Source organism: Trichomonas vaginalis, chromosome V, assembly GCF_026262505.1.
Source record: "Trichomonas vaginalis G3 chromosome V, whole genome shotgun sequence".
Taxonomy (NCBI): domain Eukaryota; phylum Parabasalia; order Trichomonadida; family Trichomonadidae; genus Trichomonas; species Trichomonas vaginalis.
The window spans coordinates 30,625,875-30,645,182 of record NC_067207.1 but is presented as its reverse complement, the minus strand read 5'-3'; the positions used below and the strand labels follow the sequence as shown (position 1 = coordinate 30,645,182).

The window sequence follows — 19,308 nt, the reverse complement described above, 5'->3', positions numbered from 1 at the left end:
TTTTTTTTCATTTACACTCAACCCATAATGAAATAAAAGATAAAAAAAATTAATTTTAAAAGAAGCTATATATAGATGATGTCAGATATTCCGCGATTAATTAAACATTGTTGAATAACTGAATGGAATCAATGGAGTCATAATCAAAGACCTCATAAACGAGTAAAAGAAATTAGAAACTAATGATTATTTGAATTTATGAAATCAATTATTTGATTCATTCTTTCTTCAATAATTTCTATTCTTTTTGTTAAATCATCTATTTTCATTAATGAGGTGATTCTTGATTGAGGAATAGATTTCAAACTAACCACTCCTTTTATTTTTGAAATTTTGAATCCATCAACTTTAAACATTTTATTCAATTTACATGTTGTCAATTCTTCAAATAATTTTTTATTATTAGCATAATAGTCATTAAATTCTTCAACAGATGAAAAAATTTTTATTTCAGTAATTGGTTTAACAACGTTTATTTTTTGTTGAACATTTTCACTTTCATTTATTTCTCCCTCCTCTGTTTCATTTATTTTTAAAATCGGTTTCATTTATCATTAAATAAAAATTAGAATATAAGTGATGAAATATATTTTTTAATTAATATTAAATCAGAAATGGCGGCAGGATTCTTTAAAAAATTATGGGATGGAATTAAGAAAGCTGCGGGTTGGGTTCATAAAATATTATTAAACCGTTGCAAACTTTTTGGCACCAGATCTCTCTCTTATATAAATATATATATATACAAAACATGTACGAAGAAGTCTTGACAAAACATGTACGAAGAAGTCTTGACAAAACATTTACGAAGAAGTCTTGACAAAACATTTACGAAGAAGTCTTGACAAAACATGTACGAAGAAGTCTTGACAAAGCATTTACGAAGAAGTCTTGACAAAGCATTTACGAAGAAGTCTTGACAAAGCATGTACGAAGAAGTCTTGACAAAACATGTACGATGAAATCATGAAAATTCATGAGGTGAGAAAAGAGGTGAGATCTCACCACTTCACCTAAAATATATTTTTGTCTGATTTACGCTCATTACGATGAAGAAGTCTTGACAAAACATGTACGAAGAAGTCTTGACAAAACATGTACGAAGAAGTCTTGACAAAGCATATACGTTCATGTTTGACAAAACATTTACGTTCATGTTTGACAAAACATTTACGAAGAAGTCTTGACAAAACATTTACGAAGAAGTCTTGACAAAACATGTACGAAGAAGTCTTGACAAAGCATGTACGAAGAAGTCTTGACAAAGCATGTACGATGAAATCATGAAAATTCATGAGGGTGAGAAAACAGGTGAAAAAACGGGTGAGATCTAACATGCTAACATAAATTATATTTTTGGTCCGGGAACAACTTTCTCTCAATTGGAGCTGTAGCATACTCTTTGCGTAAACGGTTCAGACCTTCTTCGAACTCTTGGTCTCTCTTCGATTTGGATTGAGATTGGAATTGCTGGGGTGGAGCTTGCTGGAACATCCAAGGGTTGGGGAAGTAAGGCATAGGCTGAGGAGGGTAGTTCGGGAAGCCTTGTGGTGGGTAGTAACCTTGAGGTGGAAATTGGTAGAAATTCGGAGGTACTTGCTGGAACTGAGGTTGCTGAGGAGACTGTTGTGGTTCTTTAGGTTCCTCTGGTTTGGGAATGGACTCGGTTGGTGGGACGTCGGACATTCGTTTGTGGCTTAACCGTCGGACCACAACGATAAAAATCTCTGCTACTAGCAGTACTGCTACTGACAGTAGCAGTACTTTTACTGACAGTAGCAGTACTTTTTCTGACAGTAGCAGTACTTTTACTGACAGTAGCAGTACTTTTTCTGACAGTAGCAGTACTTTTACTGACAGTAGCAGTACTTTTACTGACAGTAGCAGTACTTTTACTGACAGTAGCAGTACTTTTACTGACAGTAGCAGTACTTTATCGTCGAAAACCCTCTCAAATTTTCCTTTTTACTGACAGTAGCAGTACTTTTACTGACAGTAGCAGTACTTTTACTGACAGTAGCAGTACTTTTTCTGACAGTAGCAGTACTTTTACTGACAGTAGCAATGGTCGAGGTCGAACCTACCGACGAGGCAATTTACCTAATTGAACTTAACGACTGCGTAAAAGACTACTTGCGCAAGGTCATGAAGCCCAAGGTCAAGTTCACCACTATTTCTGGAAGGTCTACACTTCAGCTCGAGATTGAAACCGGAATTCCAATTGAGGTACCAGAAAACACTCCTGTAGACGACATAAAGCAAGCAAAGAAGGAAGCTCTTGTTAAGTTCCTAAACAAACGTCCTTGGATACAACTTCCAAACAGAGAGAGTCCAATTCCACGAATTATACAAATTCTCAAGGGTCTCCTTCACTTCTCGGGTCAACCATTCTACATAACCTGTGAAGGCGACATCCAACCAGTTCAGTAAACCTTAACGTTTAACTTCACTTTTTTATGTTTTTTGTGAAAGTTTTAAAATAAATTGTTTTCATGAGTTTTCTACGATGTTAGAAAAGTGGTTAGAAAACGTGTTAGATCTAACATGCTAACATAAACTTTATTTTTCAATACTTTTTCAGCACTTTTCCGTAGTTGTATATGAAAGACAATTCGAGATAAAAGTCATAGTACAATGGAATAATATGCTGCACACCATTTGTTGTGAACCAAACTTGAAAGTCAGAGAAACTGTTACTAGGTGGTTCGTAGAATTTAGAAGCAAAGTCATAAAAGTCCTTACCAATACACAGAAAACTATTGTTGCTTGAACTGAAACTTGCATGACACATAACATTTTGAGGGTCAAACACGTTTCTATAAACTGTCAAATCTGCTGGTGGAAGTATAAATTTAAATGGACCATCTGGTGGTAATGGTTCGTTCTGGTTTAGTAACCGAAGAAATTGTGCCCAAGAACGTTTGTCTACTCCCCAATATAAAAACTCTGTATCTCTTGGAGGGTTAATTTCAATCTTTTGAAATGAAACGGTGGAGTTCATCTTGTCATATTCTAGTTTCAGATAGTATGTTCCATTTAGTAAAGAGTCGTATTTTTCTTGAAATTCCCAATAATATTTGTTTATTTGAGTTTGAAAGTCATTTAGAGTTTTCTCAAGACTTTCGTCTGAACGAACTGTAAAGATTCTCATTTCATCAAATTTGTCTATTAGACCATCAGAACCTTTATACTGCCCATGAAAATATACTGCGAACATAAACGCGTTAGTTCTATTTGAAAACAAAACTCTTCTAAATCCTATTGCCTTTGCATCTGAAGGACTTTGAAGCCAACGAACTGGATAGTCAAACCTGTATACTCGGGATGAAATTTCTTCATCTGAAATAGTCCTACCAGCATTTGTAAAGATATAGTCTAACGGTTTTGTATCTGCTACTTTTGTTCTTTGTTTTTCAACCTGAAGCATTTAATATATGTAAAAATATATTGTTTTAAAATGGTATGCCATATAGCTTCTTGAATTTGTTAAGAAGTATTTGAACGTATTTTCCATCTGTATCTCTAGTGTTTACATAAGCATAGCCTTCCTTAGTAAAATATACTTGTAATTTCCTATAGTTTACGCCGGTATAAAAGTAGAAAGAGTCTTGTTCTTCGCTATAGTAGTAAAACTCAAACGTATGCTCGCCATAGTCTGTAATTTCAATTGTTTCATCTTCTAGTTCGTCGACAAATTCGAATACAATATCTCCAAATTTGCTTTTGTTCTTATTGTTTTCAGAACAATTGACCCAACGTAAGTTTTCAAGTCTATTGTCGTTTCTTATACGGTTTATATGGTCTACAAAAGGTAAATTGTTAGGATTCAGTATAAAATGAGTTGCAATGACAACATGTTTAAAATAGTGTTTCCCACCCATCTTCATAATAGCATATCCGTTATTTCGCTCCCATTCGCTTAAAACTCTTTTTGTCTTTTTGTTTCTGACTTCAAATGACTCACAACAGTGAATTTCATATTTCTCATCTAACAAACAAGTTTCCCAACGGTCTTCTCCAACAAACTCAGCGTACATTTCAAATAAAATAAAAAAATATTTTTTTTAAAAATATATTGTTTTAAAATGGTATGCCATTTCATATTTCTCATCTAACAAACAAGTTTCCCAACGGTCTTCTCCAACAAACTCAGCGTACATTTCAAATAAAATAAAAAAATATTTTTTTTCTCTTTACTTTACATAACCGCCCGCTACCATAAGTCTTTGACGCCAACCCATACCAGCTAATGAAGGTTGACTTGGTTTAGTTTCCAAACTAAACTTTGGTTTTGGTTTATCTTCAGTTTTTGGTTTCTCTTCTTCTATCGGTTTTTCGTCACTTTTCGGTTCCTTTGACTTTACCTCACCTGCAGGAACAGTTGTGTCGTCAACATCTTCATAAATATCATATGCCATTTGTTTTTGTTTTCCTTTCAACTTTTTGTGTTTGTTGTAAAGTTTAGAATATTTCGACTCTAAGTCAATGAGATGTTCTATAATGAACTGTTGGTCAGTGAAGTAAACTTTTCCATCTGTTGTCTCGAAAGCTCCTTCAGACTTCAATATTTTATTTGTGAGAGTCTGTTTCTTTTTTGAGATACTAGCCGTTCCATTTTTATGAAAAGTGACTTTGTAGTTAGGGTTTGTATTTCCAGACCTGGCACTTTCTATTATTGAATTTTTCTCTTCATCTATAAGTTCTTTGACAGGTTTTGACAATGGTTCTGAACTTTTTGTTTGTGGTGTCAAATCTACCGTTTCAACTTCTTCGGTCATTTCATCTCAGTAAAAAATTTTAGTTTGGTTTGTTTTCAACTGGTTGTTGTTGTTTTTTAAGTCGGTCTAAAACTTCCTGAGGTATAGGAAGAACTTGACAAACACGTTGTGTAACTGCTGGAAGCCGACAAATCCATCTTGAACCCATTTGTCTCAATGCTGTATTGTTCATTTCATCTCAGTAAAAAACTTTACATTCCCCACGTTTGAGGCGGTTGAGGTTGGTTATTGTTTACCCATTGTTGTGCATGGTTATATCCTCTGTTAAAGAATCTTTCACCTTGGTCCATATAGTGTCCTGCTTGGTTATAGTAGTCATTTGCTTTGTTATAATAGTTTCCTGCTTGTCTTCCTACATTGTCCATCCATCCTTGAACTTTTCCTCTTGTTTCAGGATTTGGAATAAGATTTGTTGCATCTCGTGCTACATCCCAACCTTTCTGTACAGTTTGTATAATAGGTTGTGCTTTCTCTTTCAGTATACCTAATGTACTCAAAATCTTCCTTCCAACTCCAAATACACCTCTGGCTATTGTTCCCACTGCGGGCAAAAATCTAGATGCGACTCCTGCTAATGCGCCAAATAAACCCATTTCTTATGGGGTAAAAATGACGAATCCAAACAAGGACCCCTATGTTTCTAAAGCGACAAAGAAAGCACTCATGATAAAAATCTTTAGTTCAATACCAAATGCTTGGTTTATGGATATCTTGGAAAACATTCCGAGAGTTAGAACAGATGGACCACCATACTGGCTAATATTTGTCGGTCAAAACACAAGATACTGTGAAGCCATACCATTACAGTCCAAAAATATTTTAGATATCTTAGCAGCTTTGACAATATTCGTTGACAAATACCATCCAACAAAACTGACATCTGACTGTGAAAGTTCTTTCAAATCAGACGATATTAAAAACTATCTGCGTTCAAAAAATGTAAACCAATATTTCATTGTCGACCAAAACCATTCTGCTCTTGGTGTCATTGACGGTTGTATAAAAATGTTAAGAGACTTAAACCAACCACAAGGTGGTGAAGCAAATGAAATGTCATATGACGACAAGTATAGACACTTCTCCCAGGCAAAGATGAGACAAGTTTTAAATATTTACAATAACCGTAAACAAAAAGGTTTGGGAAACCACTCCCCCGAAGAAATGAAAAACAACCCTGACTTAGAGAAAGACTATATATTTAATAATTTAGTCAAAAGAGACAAACAAGAAAGAATGCCGGGCTTCAAACTTCAGAAAGGTGACAAAGTAAAAATAGAAATACCTAAACGCGACCCATATGAAAATACTATTGACTATGACAACAATGGGAACCCGACAGGTACTCACGTTCGTGTTCGTAAAAATAGAAGAAAGTATACAAGAGAATATTATGAAGTTTTAGGCAAACATGGCAAAATGTACACACTGCAAGCAGAAGATAAAACTACTATTGTCAGACCTCGTTTCAAACTTGTCAAAGTTCAAGGTGGTATACTTTCAAAGACAGTTCCTAACAAATATAAGACAACTCCTGACGAATATGCTAAAGAAGTTGAAAATGACGACTAAGCATTTCTATACCATGCGTAAACTGTCATGTAAGGTGGCATGTAGTCTTTTTTGTCCCGTTGTTTGTGTATATCCTGAAACGAAATGTGTATGGTTTCCTTCTCCCTGCGTGTCACCCAGTAACAATTTATAGCAAACTTAACGTCGTCTTTAACATCATATCCTTTACCTTTTGTCATTCCTGTCCAATCCCAATATCTATGCCTATGCCAACCTGCTTGAGATGTACTTAAATCTATGTAGTGACTGTGTGCAGGTAAATTTTCACCTGAAATCGTTTTACTTCCACCTGTTTCCTTTGAAGAGTTTGCACAATACAAAAACCTGTCGACTATTTGTTCCCATGCACCAACACCAAACATTACTTGAGGACCTCTTGCTTCCATAGATGTATAAATAGAACCTACTGGGTTCATTAAATCAAACATATGAGACATTATAGGATTGTCTCTTTTGAACTTAAAATATAGTGCAACTATTTCAGGTTTCTTCTGGTTTGTGTCAGAATATTTTTTATAATATAATCTTATGTTTTTCAGGGTAGGTAAAGTCTCGACTATAATATTTATTTCTGTCATCTTCATAATAGTATACTATTCTCGTTTTTTCTATTGCATTATATCTTTATATCTATAATAATCTAAATATAATGTTAGCTTTTGTTCATCTACATGTGGTGTTCTGACGTCATCTCCATAGTCATAATAATATGGTGCTGGAGCTGGGTCAGGCAATGTCATATCTGTCATTTCATAAACTCTTAAATATTTCTTTTGTTCGTCTCCATATAAGTTTAAGTAGCAGTTGTTGTCTAATGGAACTTTAACTTGTGTACCATCGTTCTTTTTATAGCTTACATACATTTCATTGTTATTTTTCGGAATGAGTTTATACCGTGTACCATTTTCTAAGGACTGTACCAACTGCCATCTAAAATATTTGTTTTCTTCATTGACAGAAAAGTCACCAACAATAGTTTCAATATTTTTTGTTCCTAGCAAACTTTGGTATATTTCATTGACATATGTTTTATCTGCTTTATTTTCAAGGCTAACGTTTAAGTCTGTTATTTCAGAAGATGTATGTGTATGTCCAACGGCACTTTTTCTGTTTAAGGTTTCTTGTAAGTTTGTAATATTTGCAATGGTATGTGTATGTCCAACGGCACTTTTCCTGTTTAAGGTTTCTTGTAAGTTTGTAATATCAGATATAGAATGTGTATGTCCAACGTCACTTTTCCTGTTTAAGGTTTCTTGTAAGTTTGTAATATTTGCAATGGTATGTGTATGTCCAACGTCACTTTTCCTGTTTAAGGTTTCTTGTAAGTTTGTAATATTTGCAATGGTATGTGTATGTCCAACGCACTTTTCCTGTTTAAGGTTTCTTGTAAGTTTGTAATATTTGCAATGGTATGTGTATGTCCAACGTCACTTTTCCTGTTTAAGGTTTCTTGTAAGTTTGTAATATCAGATATAGAATGTGTATGAGTCTTTTTAGAATATTCGTTTTCAGCTCTTGTCACTTCACTTGACATTTTATTGTCAACATATTTTTGTCTGCTAGTTCAGGATGAGTATGTTCTTTTGTTGCATAAGCATTGTTAGCTCTTTCTTCTTCTTTTGCTATTGCATCGTCTACATATTCTTTGTCAGCTTTGTTGTCAACATCTGTTTTCAAAAGAAGTTCATTTATAGGTTTCTCGTTTAAAGTTCCTTTTGTTGGATTTATACAGACAGTATGGTTCTTATTGTCTTGAAACAGAAACTCATCTGTCATTGGGTTTAATGTCAGTTTTAAGTTTCCTTCTTTCAATGACTCAGATATCTTAGAATAGTTTGAAAAGTTTGTTGTGTTCTTATTTAGAGCTTGCATAATGAGTTGTCGGTTGTGTTGTATTTCTCTTATGGAAGCAATATCTTTCGACATTTTTATTCTAGATAAAATATGCTTCCAATAGAAAAAGAAAATTCAAGAGTTGCTACAACTAAACCATTAGATGAACTTTTTACTAATGTCGGTCAAAAGGTTGACATAGACAATCTAAAGCATGAAGGCTATCGTTTTGACTACCCATTAAGATGGTTAAGAGACCCATCTGTCACAAAAGCTATTGGCTTTCGTAGAATGAAGTTCATTTCAGAAGCCATACATGGTTTCCCATTTACGGTCGGTTTTGAAGTTCGATACTATAACAAAGAAAAACGTATGTATGAGAAATTTGAACAGGGAAAAACTTTTACAAGTTAGTTGCTTGTAAACTTAGAAACAACTCTTCAAGCTTTTCAAGAAAAAATAAACGACATCTATATCGAATATGCAAACCAGTATAACATTGACGAGGGAGAGTACCATCTCGATATTATTTATGACAGGAAAAATGCAACTGTTAAAATCAATAGAATAGAAGACCTTGGAGAAAACGTTTATATTTCTACAAAATATAAACAACTTGGCATGGTATAGATTTATGAGGATGTTAAATCAGCCTGCAGAATATCCAGTACACCCGGACTTTTATGAAGTCGAAAACCCTAATGGAACATATGAAAATGTTTTCGACCCAGATGCTATTATCTTCATGCTTCATTTTCTGGCGCCCAAAAACTCTTTCTTATGCTTGGCAAATGACTTTTACGAAAAACCTACAAAGCTATATGAACCACGAGTGGAAGTATTTCAGACTTTCAAGTATGGTTTACAACAGATGGAAGAAAGAGAATAGTTCCATTATACCATGCGTTTTACTTAGAACTTAGTTCATATACAACTACTATCGAACGGTAAAAATATAATTTTTAATACGGTTGAGGTGTTGGATTTGGTTGCCAACTAGACTGTGGTGCAGGTTCAGGCTGTTGTATAACAGAGCTTGTTCTTCTGGTTCAGGGTCTTTAGGTATAATACCAACGAACCTGACTACTCTTTTTACCAATATTTTTGACTCCGTTCCAAATTCCTCTTCCTACGGTTTTATTCCATTCCATATACCTCTTCCAACATTTCGAAGAAGTTTCCTATCTTACTGAAGAAACCCATTTTACTATATGTAAAAATCTAATGTCCACCTAGTCTCTTACGTTTCCTTCTGAGTTCCATAGCATTTTTTAACTGGAGCTCATACATTCTGTTTCTCCTCTGGTAGAAAACATATTCTGGGTCAACTCCTGTGTTCGCGTCATCTGCATAAAGTTGTTTATATCCCACTTCGGGGTTTGTATAAAACTCTTTCCATCTCATATTTGCATACCATGGTGGCAAACCTAACGCAGCGTCATTTGACATGGCAGTTTGCATTTGTACATCTGTTGGCACTTGACCATAGTTTGCCATTGCAGTTTGTATTCTAACTTCATTTGGAATATTCTCTGGGTTTGGTTGTCCAGGTTGTTGTGCATTCGCTAAGTTCTGTGCGTCCATTTAATATTAGATAAAAATATCTCTTACGAGTACATATACTGAACATTTGCAGGCATTGGTTCATCTTTATATTCTCTATATCTTTCTGCCACGTCAAAGAAATAAATGACACAATGGAAAAAACCTAAAACAAGTAGTCCTATTTCAAACCACATTTACTTACTAGTAAAATTTCTTTGTTATGACACTTTCTCCGGTTTATAGGACCTCTCTCATATTCTATCTTGTCATATCTAAACTCATAGGCATGTATGTCCTCTAACCATCTCATAACGGTTTCCAAACCACTTTTATCGGATGTAAAGTAAAAGCATGGACAGTTATGTAAAACGTCTAAAGTTTCTAAAGAGTCTCTCAAAGTCCAGTCTACTTGGTATTGAAAATCCCATGTGTTATAGAACGGCGGGTCCACTATAAAGAAAACATTTTCCTTGTCTTTATATTTTTCATACAACTCTGTCCAATGACATCTCACAAACTCTATACCCTCAATATATTTTTCTATGTCCTCTTTGAAAACATTTGTATAGTTAAGATATAAAACTTTTGACATAAGTGTTTCAATGTCATGAACTCTTATAGAACCACTATATAATAGTCTAGCAGATATACTATCCCAGTCTATATATTCTGCTTTTTTCAAAACCTCTCTCACAATATTTTTCTTATCTAATGGTATACGTTCCATCTTACCTATAGGTATCTTTTCTTTCAACTCACTCAATATTTTGTTTGTGTCTGGTATATGTTTGAGACGGTCCATATAGTTGTCGAAGTCATTGCATATAATCTTTGAGTCTGGGAATATTGTATGGCACAAATGGGATATATAGAAACTTCCACCGAACAAATCTACAAATGTTAGACCATTCGGTAGTTTCTTAAGTTCTCTCAATATAATATCTTTACATTTACTCTTATTTCCAAAGAACGGTAACGGTGGTTTTGTAAAATTCATTTATATATAATAATAAAAATGTTTTTTCCTGAAAAGTGACAGAAAAGGCTTCTCAAAGTATACTTCCTTGGAACGCCTGTAACTTTTCCTGTAGCGACGATAGACCCTTACTTGTCCGGACAAAGTTATACTATTTTGAGTGCTCTACCAAAAATTTTTTATGGGCTAGAGGGCACGAAGTGCCTGGAAGCCCCACTACCTTTTTTTTTTTTTTTTTTTTTTGAGATAATTATGTAAATAATATTTTAAATATTTGAATTTGAGGTATAATTTTATAGTAAAATATATTATAAAGAGTATTTATATAAATATTGTAAAATAATATAAGTAATAAAAATTGAGACCCCCTCCCTGTTTTTGATGTTTTGTCACTTTTTCGGTAATTCTTATTGTTTCCAAATCTATGAAATAAAGATAATTGGGCCCTCATTCAAAAACTTTTCATGCAATCATTGATGATTTGATTTATTGGAATACCTAGATTAAAAACAGGAAAAATAATGGAATGATGTCATAGAGAAAAACTAATAGGTATGGTTGGGAGGTAAAAGGTTTATTAGACTGAGATTAAAATTTTTGAAAAAAGAAATGAATTCAATAAGGTAAAATATATATAAAATAAAGGATTTATGTAAAGATATAGAGCCGATTTGTAGTATTATGATATAAATTTTAGCTATAGTGTTAAATGATCCAATCATTTACTCTTGAGTAATTAATCAGGGAAGAGATTATAATAATATATTAAAACAAATTTAAATTATTGTAGGAGGGTGAGTAGTCTAGTGGTATGATTCCTTGTTGTCTACGATGAAGCGAACAAGATGATCAAGATTATTGAAGTCACATGCCCTTACGGCACGGACAACAATGTTGGCAACTCTCTTGACGCGGCATACGACAAAAAGGTTAACAAGTATAAGAGCCTTGCTGAACAAACAGAGAGATTATTTAACTGGACCACGACGCTCTCAATTATCGTAGTCTCATCACTAGGAGTCATCCCTCTCCGTACAAAACTCGACGCATTGAGAATCTCACCTGCAGATCACATACAGCTACTCAAGAGACTTTCGATGCACGCGATAGCTGCGAGTGCTTGCATTGTTTTTGAAAAAGTGCCAGAATTCTTCGGTATGCGCTGCCGTCCCCTCCCAGGACGAGTCACAGCTCCCAATGCAGCGATCCCACCAAACAACAATGAAAACAATAACGACACAGATCATGGTCAGGAGAACCAACAGGCAACCTCTGAAGAGCAACCAACCAACAATGGAAATGCTCAAGAAGACAATGGCCAAGGCGAACAAATAAATAATTCAACCGAACAAACTATCTCTGTTGATCAAATCATCGAAGAAGATGCTGAGAACAACGCGATAGAACAAGCCTTAGACCAACCCGATGAGGACGAATTCCTTAACTAAGAAGAGATAAGACGAGTGAGAAGAACAGAAGCATAGTAGGATTGGCAGAGCTTAAGCGATGTCACTCGGTACGAAACGTGTACCGAACACCGGATTCCGTGCTAGGAATCACAAGCCAAAATAAAAGAGACACCACGAAAATTACTCACCCTCCCTCAAACAGATAATAATATTAACCTCCCATCCATCAGTCCGTATGGTCTGATAACAGACTAGCACCACATCCATGATACACTCATTGGAGTGAAAACCACCAACAACAAATCCACCTAGACCAAATCCTGCCCCACCTCCACCCAAGTAGCTCGCTTCGCTCGCTCACCTAAAACTTTGCTCGCTCGCTCGTCTTAACCCTTTCCGAATAAACACTTACAATTCCCGGCTCGCCCCATTACTATTCCTGATTCCGTCAAAAGTATAGGCCAGCAATCTTTTGAAGGCTGCACTTCATTACAAACTTTAAAGTTTCCAAAAAGTTGCAGAAGAGTTCAAAACTCATTATTCAAAGACTGTACTTCATTAAAGACAATTGATTTATCTCATGTCAATGAGTTTGGATATAATGCATTCGAAAATTGCCAAAATCTTCAAACAGTTACATCTTCAAAGCTTCTATTAACTATAAAGCAGAATTGTTTCTTGAACTGTGTGAAGCTCACCGCTATTACTGGTCTCGAAAACAATGAATACTTTAAATTTGCCACAAATTCTTTCAACGGCTGCAGTTCATTAACAACAATGAAGATTTCCAGGACACAAACAGAAATTCCAAAAGGTTCCTTCCAAGGTTGCTCCAAGTTAAACCTTGTTTTTCATGATGGAATTACAAAAATTGATTCAAACGCATTTACAAACACAGGATTGACTGAACTTGTATTGCCATCAGAACTTACTGAACTTGTAGGAAGTTCCTTTAATCAATGTCAAGAATTAACAACTGTTGATTTTAGATATGCCCAAACACTAACCACAATTGGAGATAACGCATTTTCTGGTTGTCCCAAGTTATCTACAGTATTGTTCTCAACCAAAATCAAAATTATTGGCACTGCGGCATTCAAAAACTGTGATATTTTACAACTAAGTTTGCCAAATGCTCTAGTGACACTTAATTCTGAAGCTTTTGCATCAAATACTCATTTAACTGAAGCAGCATTCTTCAGCTATCAACAAAGTTTAGGTAGTAATATCTTCAATGGCTGCACAAGTCTCACGAAACTTTCTTTCACTGGAGAAATTGTTTCTCCGTTTCCAGAAAATATTTTTGATGGAATTCCAAATCTCAAAGAAATTCTTTACTGCGGTACATGGGCTCCACACATTGAATCAACGCAATTACAACAATATACAAACCTTAAAGTGAATGTCAAGACAGACTATAATGATAACACATTCTTTGGTGTTGAGATCACTGCAAGTCAACAAAGTATCTGTCAAGCAATGAATAACCTGCCCACAGATCCACCTCCAAAGGATCCTCCTCCACCAATCCCTGAACCAAATTACTGTTATGTAGATGGTGAAAGCGTATTCTCTCCAGATGGATGCAACCAAAATAACAATGAAAACAAAGGAAAAAATGAAACAACAACAGATAATACAGGGAAAAATGAAACAACAACAGATAATGGAGGTAAGAATGAAAAACCCGAAGAGAATATAGCAAATCCAACTCCTACTTCAAATCCTGATGACTCGAAATTAGAAGGAAAATCTAAACAAACAGCAATAATTGCTGGATCTGTTGTTGCGGTTGTCGCTGTTGTTGTTATTGTTGCTGTTGTAGCTGTTTTTGTTATCAGAAGTAAGAAGGCTTCTATCAAAACAGAAGGAGATATAGAACCATAAATTCATTTATATATTATTTTGGAATAAAAAAAACTATCTTAATATAATTGAAATTATATATATTATATTATATTATATATAATTGAAATTATCTCAAAATCTTTTTACATATCAATATTATAAAACGCAAACAACCTTTTAAAGACTTTGTAGATTGATTTAGTGTTATTTGGTTTGATGATGCTAAAAAAATTAATTTTTTTTAAAAGAGGATAGATTAAACGTTTTTAGTATACAAAATGTGTTAGAAAAAATGAATTACTCTGCGAGGTGGTTCAAAGCGATCTCTTTCTCGTGGAAAAGATCCTTTTCAGTGAAATCGAGCTTTTCACGGAGCCAATCGTTAACTTTGAAGCCATCGACAACATGAATGTGGCCTTCCTTGTCAACGTTGCATGGGAATGAGAAGACAACTCCTGGCTTAATTCCGTACGGATTTCCTTCTGGAACTGGAATACCCATAGAAAGGACTTCTCCTGGCTTTGTTCCGAACAACCAAGCCTTCATGTGCTGGATAGCGGCCTTTGTTGGGCTTGCAGCGCTTGTAAAGCCACGATGCTCAAGAATATCCCAAGCACGGTGTCCGATCTTCTTGAAGAAAGTATCGAAAACGTATTCCTTATCGAGAACATCGACAACTTTCTGTGTCTTGCCTTCCTTTGTGAAAGTAGCCTGTGTAAGATCAGCAACCATTGATTCACCATGGTTACCCCAAACAATGATGTCATGAACGTCATGGATATCGACACCGAGCTTTGAAGCGACTTCGTAGTAAGCACGGTTGTGATCTAACATGCTGAGGGAGCTGAAGTTGTCGGCTGTAAGGTTCTTGGCATGTAACATTGCGATTTCGCAGTTTGTGTTATCTGGGTTACCAATAACAAGAACTTTGACTGTTGGTTTGGCCCACTGTGAGAGGTATTCACCAGTGTTCTTGAAGATAACACTGTTGGAGCTGATGAGGTCTGCTCTGACTTGGCCTGGCTTGAGTGGCATTGATGCAACTAAGAATGCGCAATCAATATCCTTGAAAGCTGCTTCTGGTTCTGTTGTGGCAACAAAGCCTGCAAGATGTGGGAATGCACAGTCTTGCAATTCCATTGTAAGAGCTGTAAGTCTGTTCATGGCTGGTGGAATATCGAAAAGATGGAGATAAACTGGGCGTTCACCGTATAATTCACCGCTGGCGATCCAATGGGAAAGGATATAACCGATTTGTCCTGCTGCGCCAGTGATAAGAACATGTGCTGCTTCACTCATTGATGAGAAATGATTCTTTTTTGTCACCTCTCAAATCTCGACCTTTTTAGTTATCAAAAATTCAATAAGATTTCAATTCAAGCGGTTTTCGAATCATTTGAATTAGTAATTCGATAAAAATCGATCTCCATTGTGTGTACAATAAAATCCCATGAAAAAAGTTCATACAAAATTTTCAATACGGTTGTCATCGTTTTATGGCCATTTAGCTCTCAAAACAATAAAGACGAAAAAGTTGGGAAATTTGAGAAATTAGTTCTTTATGCATGCACATGCATTTATCCATTTATATTATTTGCTTTCTCCTGACATTTGTTCTGAAATCGTAGGAATTCACTAATATTTTAGTATTAAAAAAAAAAAAAAAAGGTAGTGGGGCTTCCAGGCACTTCGTGCCCTCTAGCCCTGAAGATGTTGAGTATAAATGAAGTTTATATTCGGAGGGCTTCCAGGCGCGTTGCGCCCTCTAGCCCATAAAAATTTTTGAGAGTCGTCGCCGTTGACTTTTTTGTATAGCACTCAAAATAGTATAACTTTGTCCGGACAAGTAAGGGTCTATCGTCGCTACAGGAAAAGTTACAGGCGTTCCAAGGAAGTATACTTTGAGAAGACTTTCCCCCTTATAGAATGAGATAGGACGGTTATTTTACAAAACTGACAACACTTTGACCGAGTAGTTTTTTGTGCTGAACAAAAAGTGTCATATAAACATCTGTCGAAAACCGCTTTTTAACTTCACTTAAAATGCCACGTAAGCTACGTAAGAATATACGTAAGAGGAAGAGAGCATTGAAACATCCAATAGTAAAACTGACACCACAACAACAGTTGCAACAACAAATAATGAATGACCCCACTATGTTGCAACAAATGTCAAGCAATCCTATGCTTTTAAACCGAGTTATTGGTGCACAGAGTGGAGGTTTAAGAGCGGCACTTTTAGCGAAAATGGCAGGCTATGGTGGAGCTGCAGACGGAACAGCTTATAACCCTCAAAGTCAAATGAATTTGAGTTCACTCAAAAATCAAATATCAGATGTCAAAAAGTCAAACATAGACATACAGAAACAAATAAGTGAAAACGAAAAGAAACTAGAATATGACAGACACACAAAGAAACTCAATGAGTTAAACGTAGAGAAAAAGAAGAAAGAAGAACAACTGAAAGAACTAAGTACAGAGGAATATGCGAAAAAAGTGTCAGAAAAAGCAGCAGAAGTAGCAAAAATGGAACAAGATGTTATAAATTTGAAAAACCATACTACTCAATATAAAGTACTGAAAGATGAAGAGATAAAACAAAAAGCCATGAAGACATATATGGATAGCGATGAGTATAAAAAAGAAGTTGAAGCAAATGTAAAGGCAGAAAAACTTTTACAGTTGCAAAACCAAACCGTACAGTATGAAAACTTAGCACAAGAAAGTAAAAATAACGACGCAGCCATGCAAAAGGCAATGAAAAGCGCAGAATATATAAAAGCTAACAATGACTGGTTAGATGCCCAAGCCAACGCTAAAGCAGCCCAACTTATAGGGTCAATAAGGACAAAAATACAAGCGGATGAAGACAGTTCAAATGAAGCTTTAATGAATGCTGACTTTAAGAACGCCTTCGAAGCTCTTCATAGTAAGGTGAAACAAGTGAACGATTTCTCATCTGGAAAGAAACTGAAGTCTGAAGGTTTCGACAACGAGTTAAGAGAAGTAGCACAAAATATGACGAAAATAACAGATGCAGCAACGAGACAGGCAGTTCAAAGTGCCTATGACGCCGTTAGAGCAACTGTTGTGGAAAGTCAAGAAAAAGAGTTACAACAGACCAAAACAGACCTAGTAAATGCTTTCTTAAAAACGAAAAGTCAGGTAGGACATTATGCTGCAGATGGAACATATGTGCCAGCTGGTGGAACTTATATACCATCAAACCCTCCAAGAGAAGCACCTGCACCAGGACTACCTAAAACATTTACATCGTCACATGGACACAGACACAGGCATGCACCAAAACCAACACAACAAGCAACAGTTCAAAATCCAGCACCACAACCAACAGTTCAAAACACTGCACAGCAACCAACAGTTCAAAACCCTGCACAACAACAACCACAAACAGAGCAAGGACATAAAAGAAGTAGAGAACAAGGAAACCAAGAATTCTTAAAAATGCTTAAGGAAGACTATGGTTACCCAGATACTCTTGACTTTAGTGACAGATATAAAGAAGCTATTAGAAAGTTCAAGGAAGGAAATACTGACCCGAACCTATTTAGCTTTATGGTTCAGCACCAAATGGGATATAATTTCAAACCTGGAAAATACAAGCTCGCTAAGGGATATGATTTAATAGCATATCATCCAAATGACATGACTGAATTTACTCCGAGATATTTGGTGTCAGAGCTAAATGATAATTCAACTCTCTTCATGAAACGCGTAAAAAATAGAGACGGAACGAAAGAAGAAAGGTTTATGAGTCCGGATGACTTAGATAGGGAACTTTTTAAAAACGGTCTCGGAATATATGAAATGCCAGCAGATGAGGTACAAGAAACTCCACAGGAAGAAGTTCAGATACAACCAGACATGGAAGAAATAGTTCAGCAACAACAGCTAGAAGAGCCTGAAGGAAACGAACAAGTCCCTCCTTTGGAAACTAACTTCACAGAACTAGATGAAGATTTGGAACAGCCGAAAAATCTTGACCCTCAACAAGAGTATGAGGTGAATATGGAATCTTTCCAAGAGTCTAAGAAAAATTCGGCTGACATAGTAGAAGAATATCGAAAAATGTTTGCCGACATACAAAAGACTCCAACATCAGATGAAAATATTCAGCATAGAATGGAAGTACTGAAAGAAAATGTACGCAAATACAATAACCCTTTTTACTTACGACCATATATAACGTTCAATCTTTGGCTGAACTCGGTGAAAATAAAAGGTTAAATTTCAACAAAACATATAGAAATGAAACATTGTTTAAAGTTCATTCAGAACCTAACCAATATGGAAACAAACCTACTTTTGTTTCTGCAGACTATGGAACTACAATGAGATGGGGTCATAAAGCTAACCCGGATAGGTGGTTCATAAACTTACAACCACAATTCCAAGAAGTTGTAGACGCAATGGAAGTGAATGGTGAACCAGATATAGCTGGTATTTTCACCGCGGCTTTAATGCCATTGAAAGATATGAAAGATGCAGATATTTTGGACCAGTATGAAATGAACATGGCTGATGGAAATATAACACCTGACGTTCTAGAACATTTATCTCAAAGAACTACACAGAACCATAGAGATGGTATATTTGGTGAAGAGTTTAGAAAGAAAGTTAGGGAGACAGAAGGAAGAGAACCTATTGTACATGACCTTGCAAACGAAAGTTTACAAAATGTCATAAAAACTTACTTTGCAGACAATGAACCGAGAAGGGATGAATATTTAAGAAAACTCAAACGGACAGTACCAAATGAAATGTTAGTATTGAAAAACATGTTCCTTGACAAAATAAAACCAACTACAGAAATAAATGACGCAAGACTGAAACATTGGGTAAAAGCTTTCCCATTCACAAAAGATATTGTTGGTAACATGGAAAGAAAACCAGAATGGCTACAAAAACATATATTTGGAAACGAGCTTATTCCATATGGACAAGCTCTGTTTGAAGAGCTTGAACCGGAAACTCAGGAAAGAGTCATGCAAACAATAAGCGAAGACTCAAATACAAACTATGACAAAATCTTTCTAGGATATAGGTTACCTGAGATGGGCGACCAGAGCCCAAAGGCAAAAAGGACATGGGAAATTTACAACATACTAGGTGAACATGAGGCAAAGATGCAACAACTTAAAGCAGAGGGCAAGTTACCAAAAGCGACACCAAAGAAGAAGAGAAGAGTAGAACAAAGTGAAAGTAGTGAAGAAGTAACTTCATCTAGTGAAAGTAGTGGCAATGAAGGAAAAAGAAGAGTTAAAAACTCAGCCAGGAAGAAAGTAAAGCTTGGTCCACGTGGGTTCTATTATGACACATAAATCCAACT

The 19,308-nt window shown here is 35.6% G+C and overlaps 13 protein-coding genes and 2 pseudogenes across 15 annotated transcripts, besides 3 other annotated features; 7 read left to right on the top strand and 8 right to left on the bottom strand.

The window, feature by feature from the left end:
• Nucleotides 1-10,944: part of a mobile genetic element that runs on past the window's edge.
• TVAGG3_0432220 (uncharacterized protein) lies at nucleotides 1,339-1,686 on the bottom strand (the record flags this gene model as incomplete). Its single annotated transcript, XM_051233816.1, has 1 exon — nucleotides 1,339-1,686. One exon carries the CDS (start codon nucleotides 1,684-1,686, stop codon nucleotides 1,339-1,341), a length of 348 nt encoding a protein of 115 aa, XP_051103546.1.
• TVAGG3_0432210 (uncharacterized protein) lies at nucleotides 2,567-3,427 on the bottom strand (the record flags this gene model as incomplete). The annotated part of the gene is made up of 1 exon (XM_051233815.1): nucleotides 2,567-3,427. The coding sequence occupies one exon, from the start codon at nucleotides 3,425-3,427 to the stop codon at nucleotides 2,567-2,569; it is 861 nt and encodes a 286-aa protein (XP_051103545.1).
• Nucleotides 3,453-4,037, bottom strand: TVAGG3_0432200 (His-Me finger endonucleases family; the record flags this gene model as incomplete). The annotated part of the gene is made up of 1 exon (XM_051233814.1): nucleotides 3,453-4,037. One exon carries the CDS (start codon nucleotides 4,035-4,037, stop codon nucleotides 3,453-3,455), a length of 585 nt encoding a protein of 194 aa, XP_051103544.1.
• TVAGG3_0432190 (phage tail repeat-like family) lies at nucleotides 4,194-4,778 on the bottom strand (the record flags this gene model as incomplete). The annotated part of the gene is made up of 1 exon (XM_051233813.1): nucleotides 4,194-4,778. The coding sequence occupies one exon, from the start codon at nucleotides 4,776-4,778 to the stop codon at nucleotides 4,194-4,196; it is 585 nt and encodes a 194-aa protein (XP_051103543.1).
• TVAGG3_0432180 (uncharacterized protein) lies at nucleotides 4,970-5,371 on the bottom strand (the record flags this gene model as incomplete). Its single annotated transcript, XM_051233812.1, has 1 exon — nucleotides 4,970-5,371. One exon carries the CDS (start codon nucleotides 5,369-5,371, stop codon nucleotides 4,970-4,972), a length of 402 nt encoding a protein of 133 aa, XP_051103542.1.
• TVAGG3_0432170 (uncharacterized protein) lies at nucleotides 5,388-6,257 on the top strand (the record flags this gene model as incomplete). Its single annotated transcript, XM_051233811.1, has 1 exon — nucleotides 5,388-6,257. A coding segment is annotated over one exon (870 nt), but the record flags the coding sequence as incomplete, so codon positions are not given.
• TVAGG3_0432160 lies at nucleotides 6,344-7,189 on the bottom strand (annotated as a pseudogene). Its single transcript has one exon. A coding segment is annotated over exon 1 (846 nt).
• Nucleotides 9,402-9,764, bottom strand: TVAGG3_0432150 (uncharacterized protein; the record flags this gene model as incomplete). The annotated part of the gene is made up of 1 exon (XM_051233810.1): nucleotides 9,402-9,764. One exon carries the CDS (start codon nucleotides 9,762-9,764, stop codon nucleotides 9,402-9,404), a length of 363 nt encoding a protein of 120 aa, XP_051103540.1.
• Nucleotides 10,941-11,118: a mobile genetic element.
• A 375-nt stretch (nucleotides 11,119-11,493) lies between these two features.
• Nucleotides 11,494-11,521, top strand: TVAGG3_0432120 (annotated as a pseudogene). Its single transcript has one exon. The product of its transcript is annotated as a tRNA-Pro (tRNA).
• A 25-nt stretch (nucleotides 11,522-11,546) lies between these two features.
• TVAGG3_0432110 (uncharacterized protein) lies at nucleotides 11,547-12,172 on the top strand (the record flags this gene model as incomplete). The annotated part of the gene is made up of 1 exon (XM_001286382.1): nucleotides 11,547-12,149. One exon carries the CDS (start codon nucleotides 11,547-11,549, stop codon nucleotides 12,147-12,149), a length of 603 nt encoding a protein of 200 aa, XP_001286383.1.
• Nucleotides 12,173-12,887: 715 nt separating this feature from the next.
• Nucleotides 12,888-13,997, top strand: TVAGG3_0432100 (ribonuclease inhibitor domain-containing protein; the record flags this gene model as incomplete). The annotated part of the gene is made up of 1 exon (XM_001297259.1): nucleotides 12,888-13,997. One exon carries the CDS (start codon nucleotides 12,888-12,890, stop codon nucleotides 13,995-13,997), a length of 1,110 nt encoding a protein of 369 aa, XP_001297260.1.
• A 258-nt stretch (nucleotides 13,998-14,255) lies between these two features.
• Nucleotides 14,256-15,257, bottom strand: TVAGG3_0432090 (l-lactate dehydrogenase; the record flags this gene model as incomplete). Its single annotated transcript, XM_001297260.1, has 1 exon — nucleotides 14,256-15,257. The coding sequence occupies one exon, from the start codon at nucleotides 15,255-15,257 to the stop codon at nucleotides 14,256-14,258; it is 1,002 nt and encodes a 333-aa protein (XP_001297261.1).
• A 352-nt stretch (nucleotides 15,258-15,609) lies between these two features.
• Nucleotides 15,610-19,308: part of a mobile genetic element that runs on past the window's edge.
• On the top strand, nucleotides 16,002-16,475 carry TVAGG3_0432080 (protein of unknown function, DUF4106 family; the record flags this gene model as incomplete). Its single annotated transcript, XM_051233809.1, has 1 exon — nucleotides 16,002-16,475. A coding segment is annotated over one exon (474 nt), but the record flags the coding sequence as incomplete, so codon positions are not given.
• On the top strand, nucleotides 16,566-17,897 carry TVAGG3_0432070 (protein of unknown function, DUF4106 family; the record flags this gene model as incomplete). The annotated part of the gene is made up of 1 exon (XM_051233808.1): nucleotides 16,566-17,897. A coding segment is annotated over one exon (1,332 nt), but the record flags the coding sequence as incomplete, so codon positions are not given.
• Nucleotides 18,965-19,300, top strand: TVAGG3_0432060 (protein of unknown function, DUF4106 family; the record flags this gene model as incomplete). The annotated part of the gene is made up of 1 exon (XM_051233807.1): nucleotides 18,965-19,300. One exon carries the CDS (start codon nucleotides 18,965-18,967, stop codon nucleotides 19,298-19,300), a length of 336 nt encoding a protein of 111 aa, XP_051103537.1.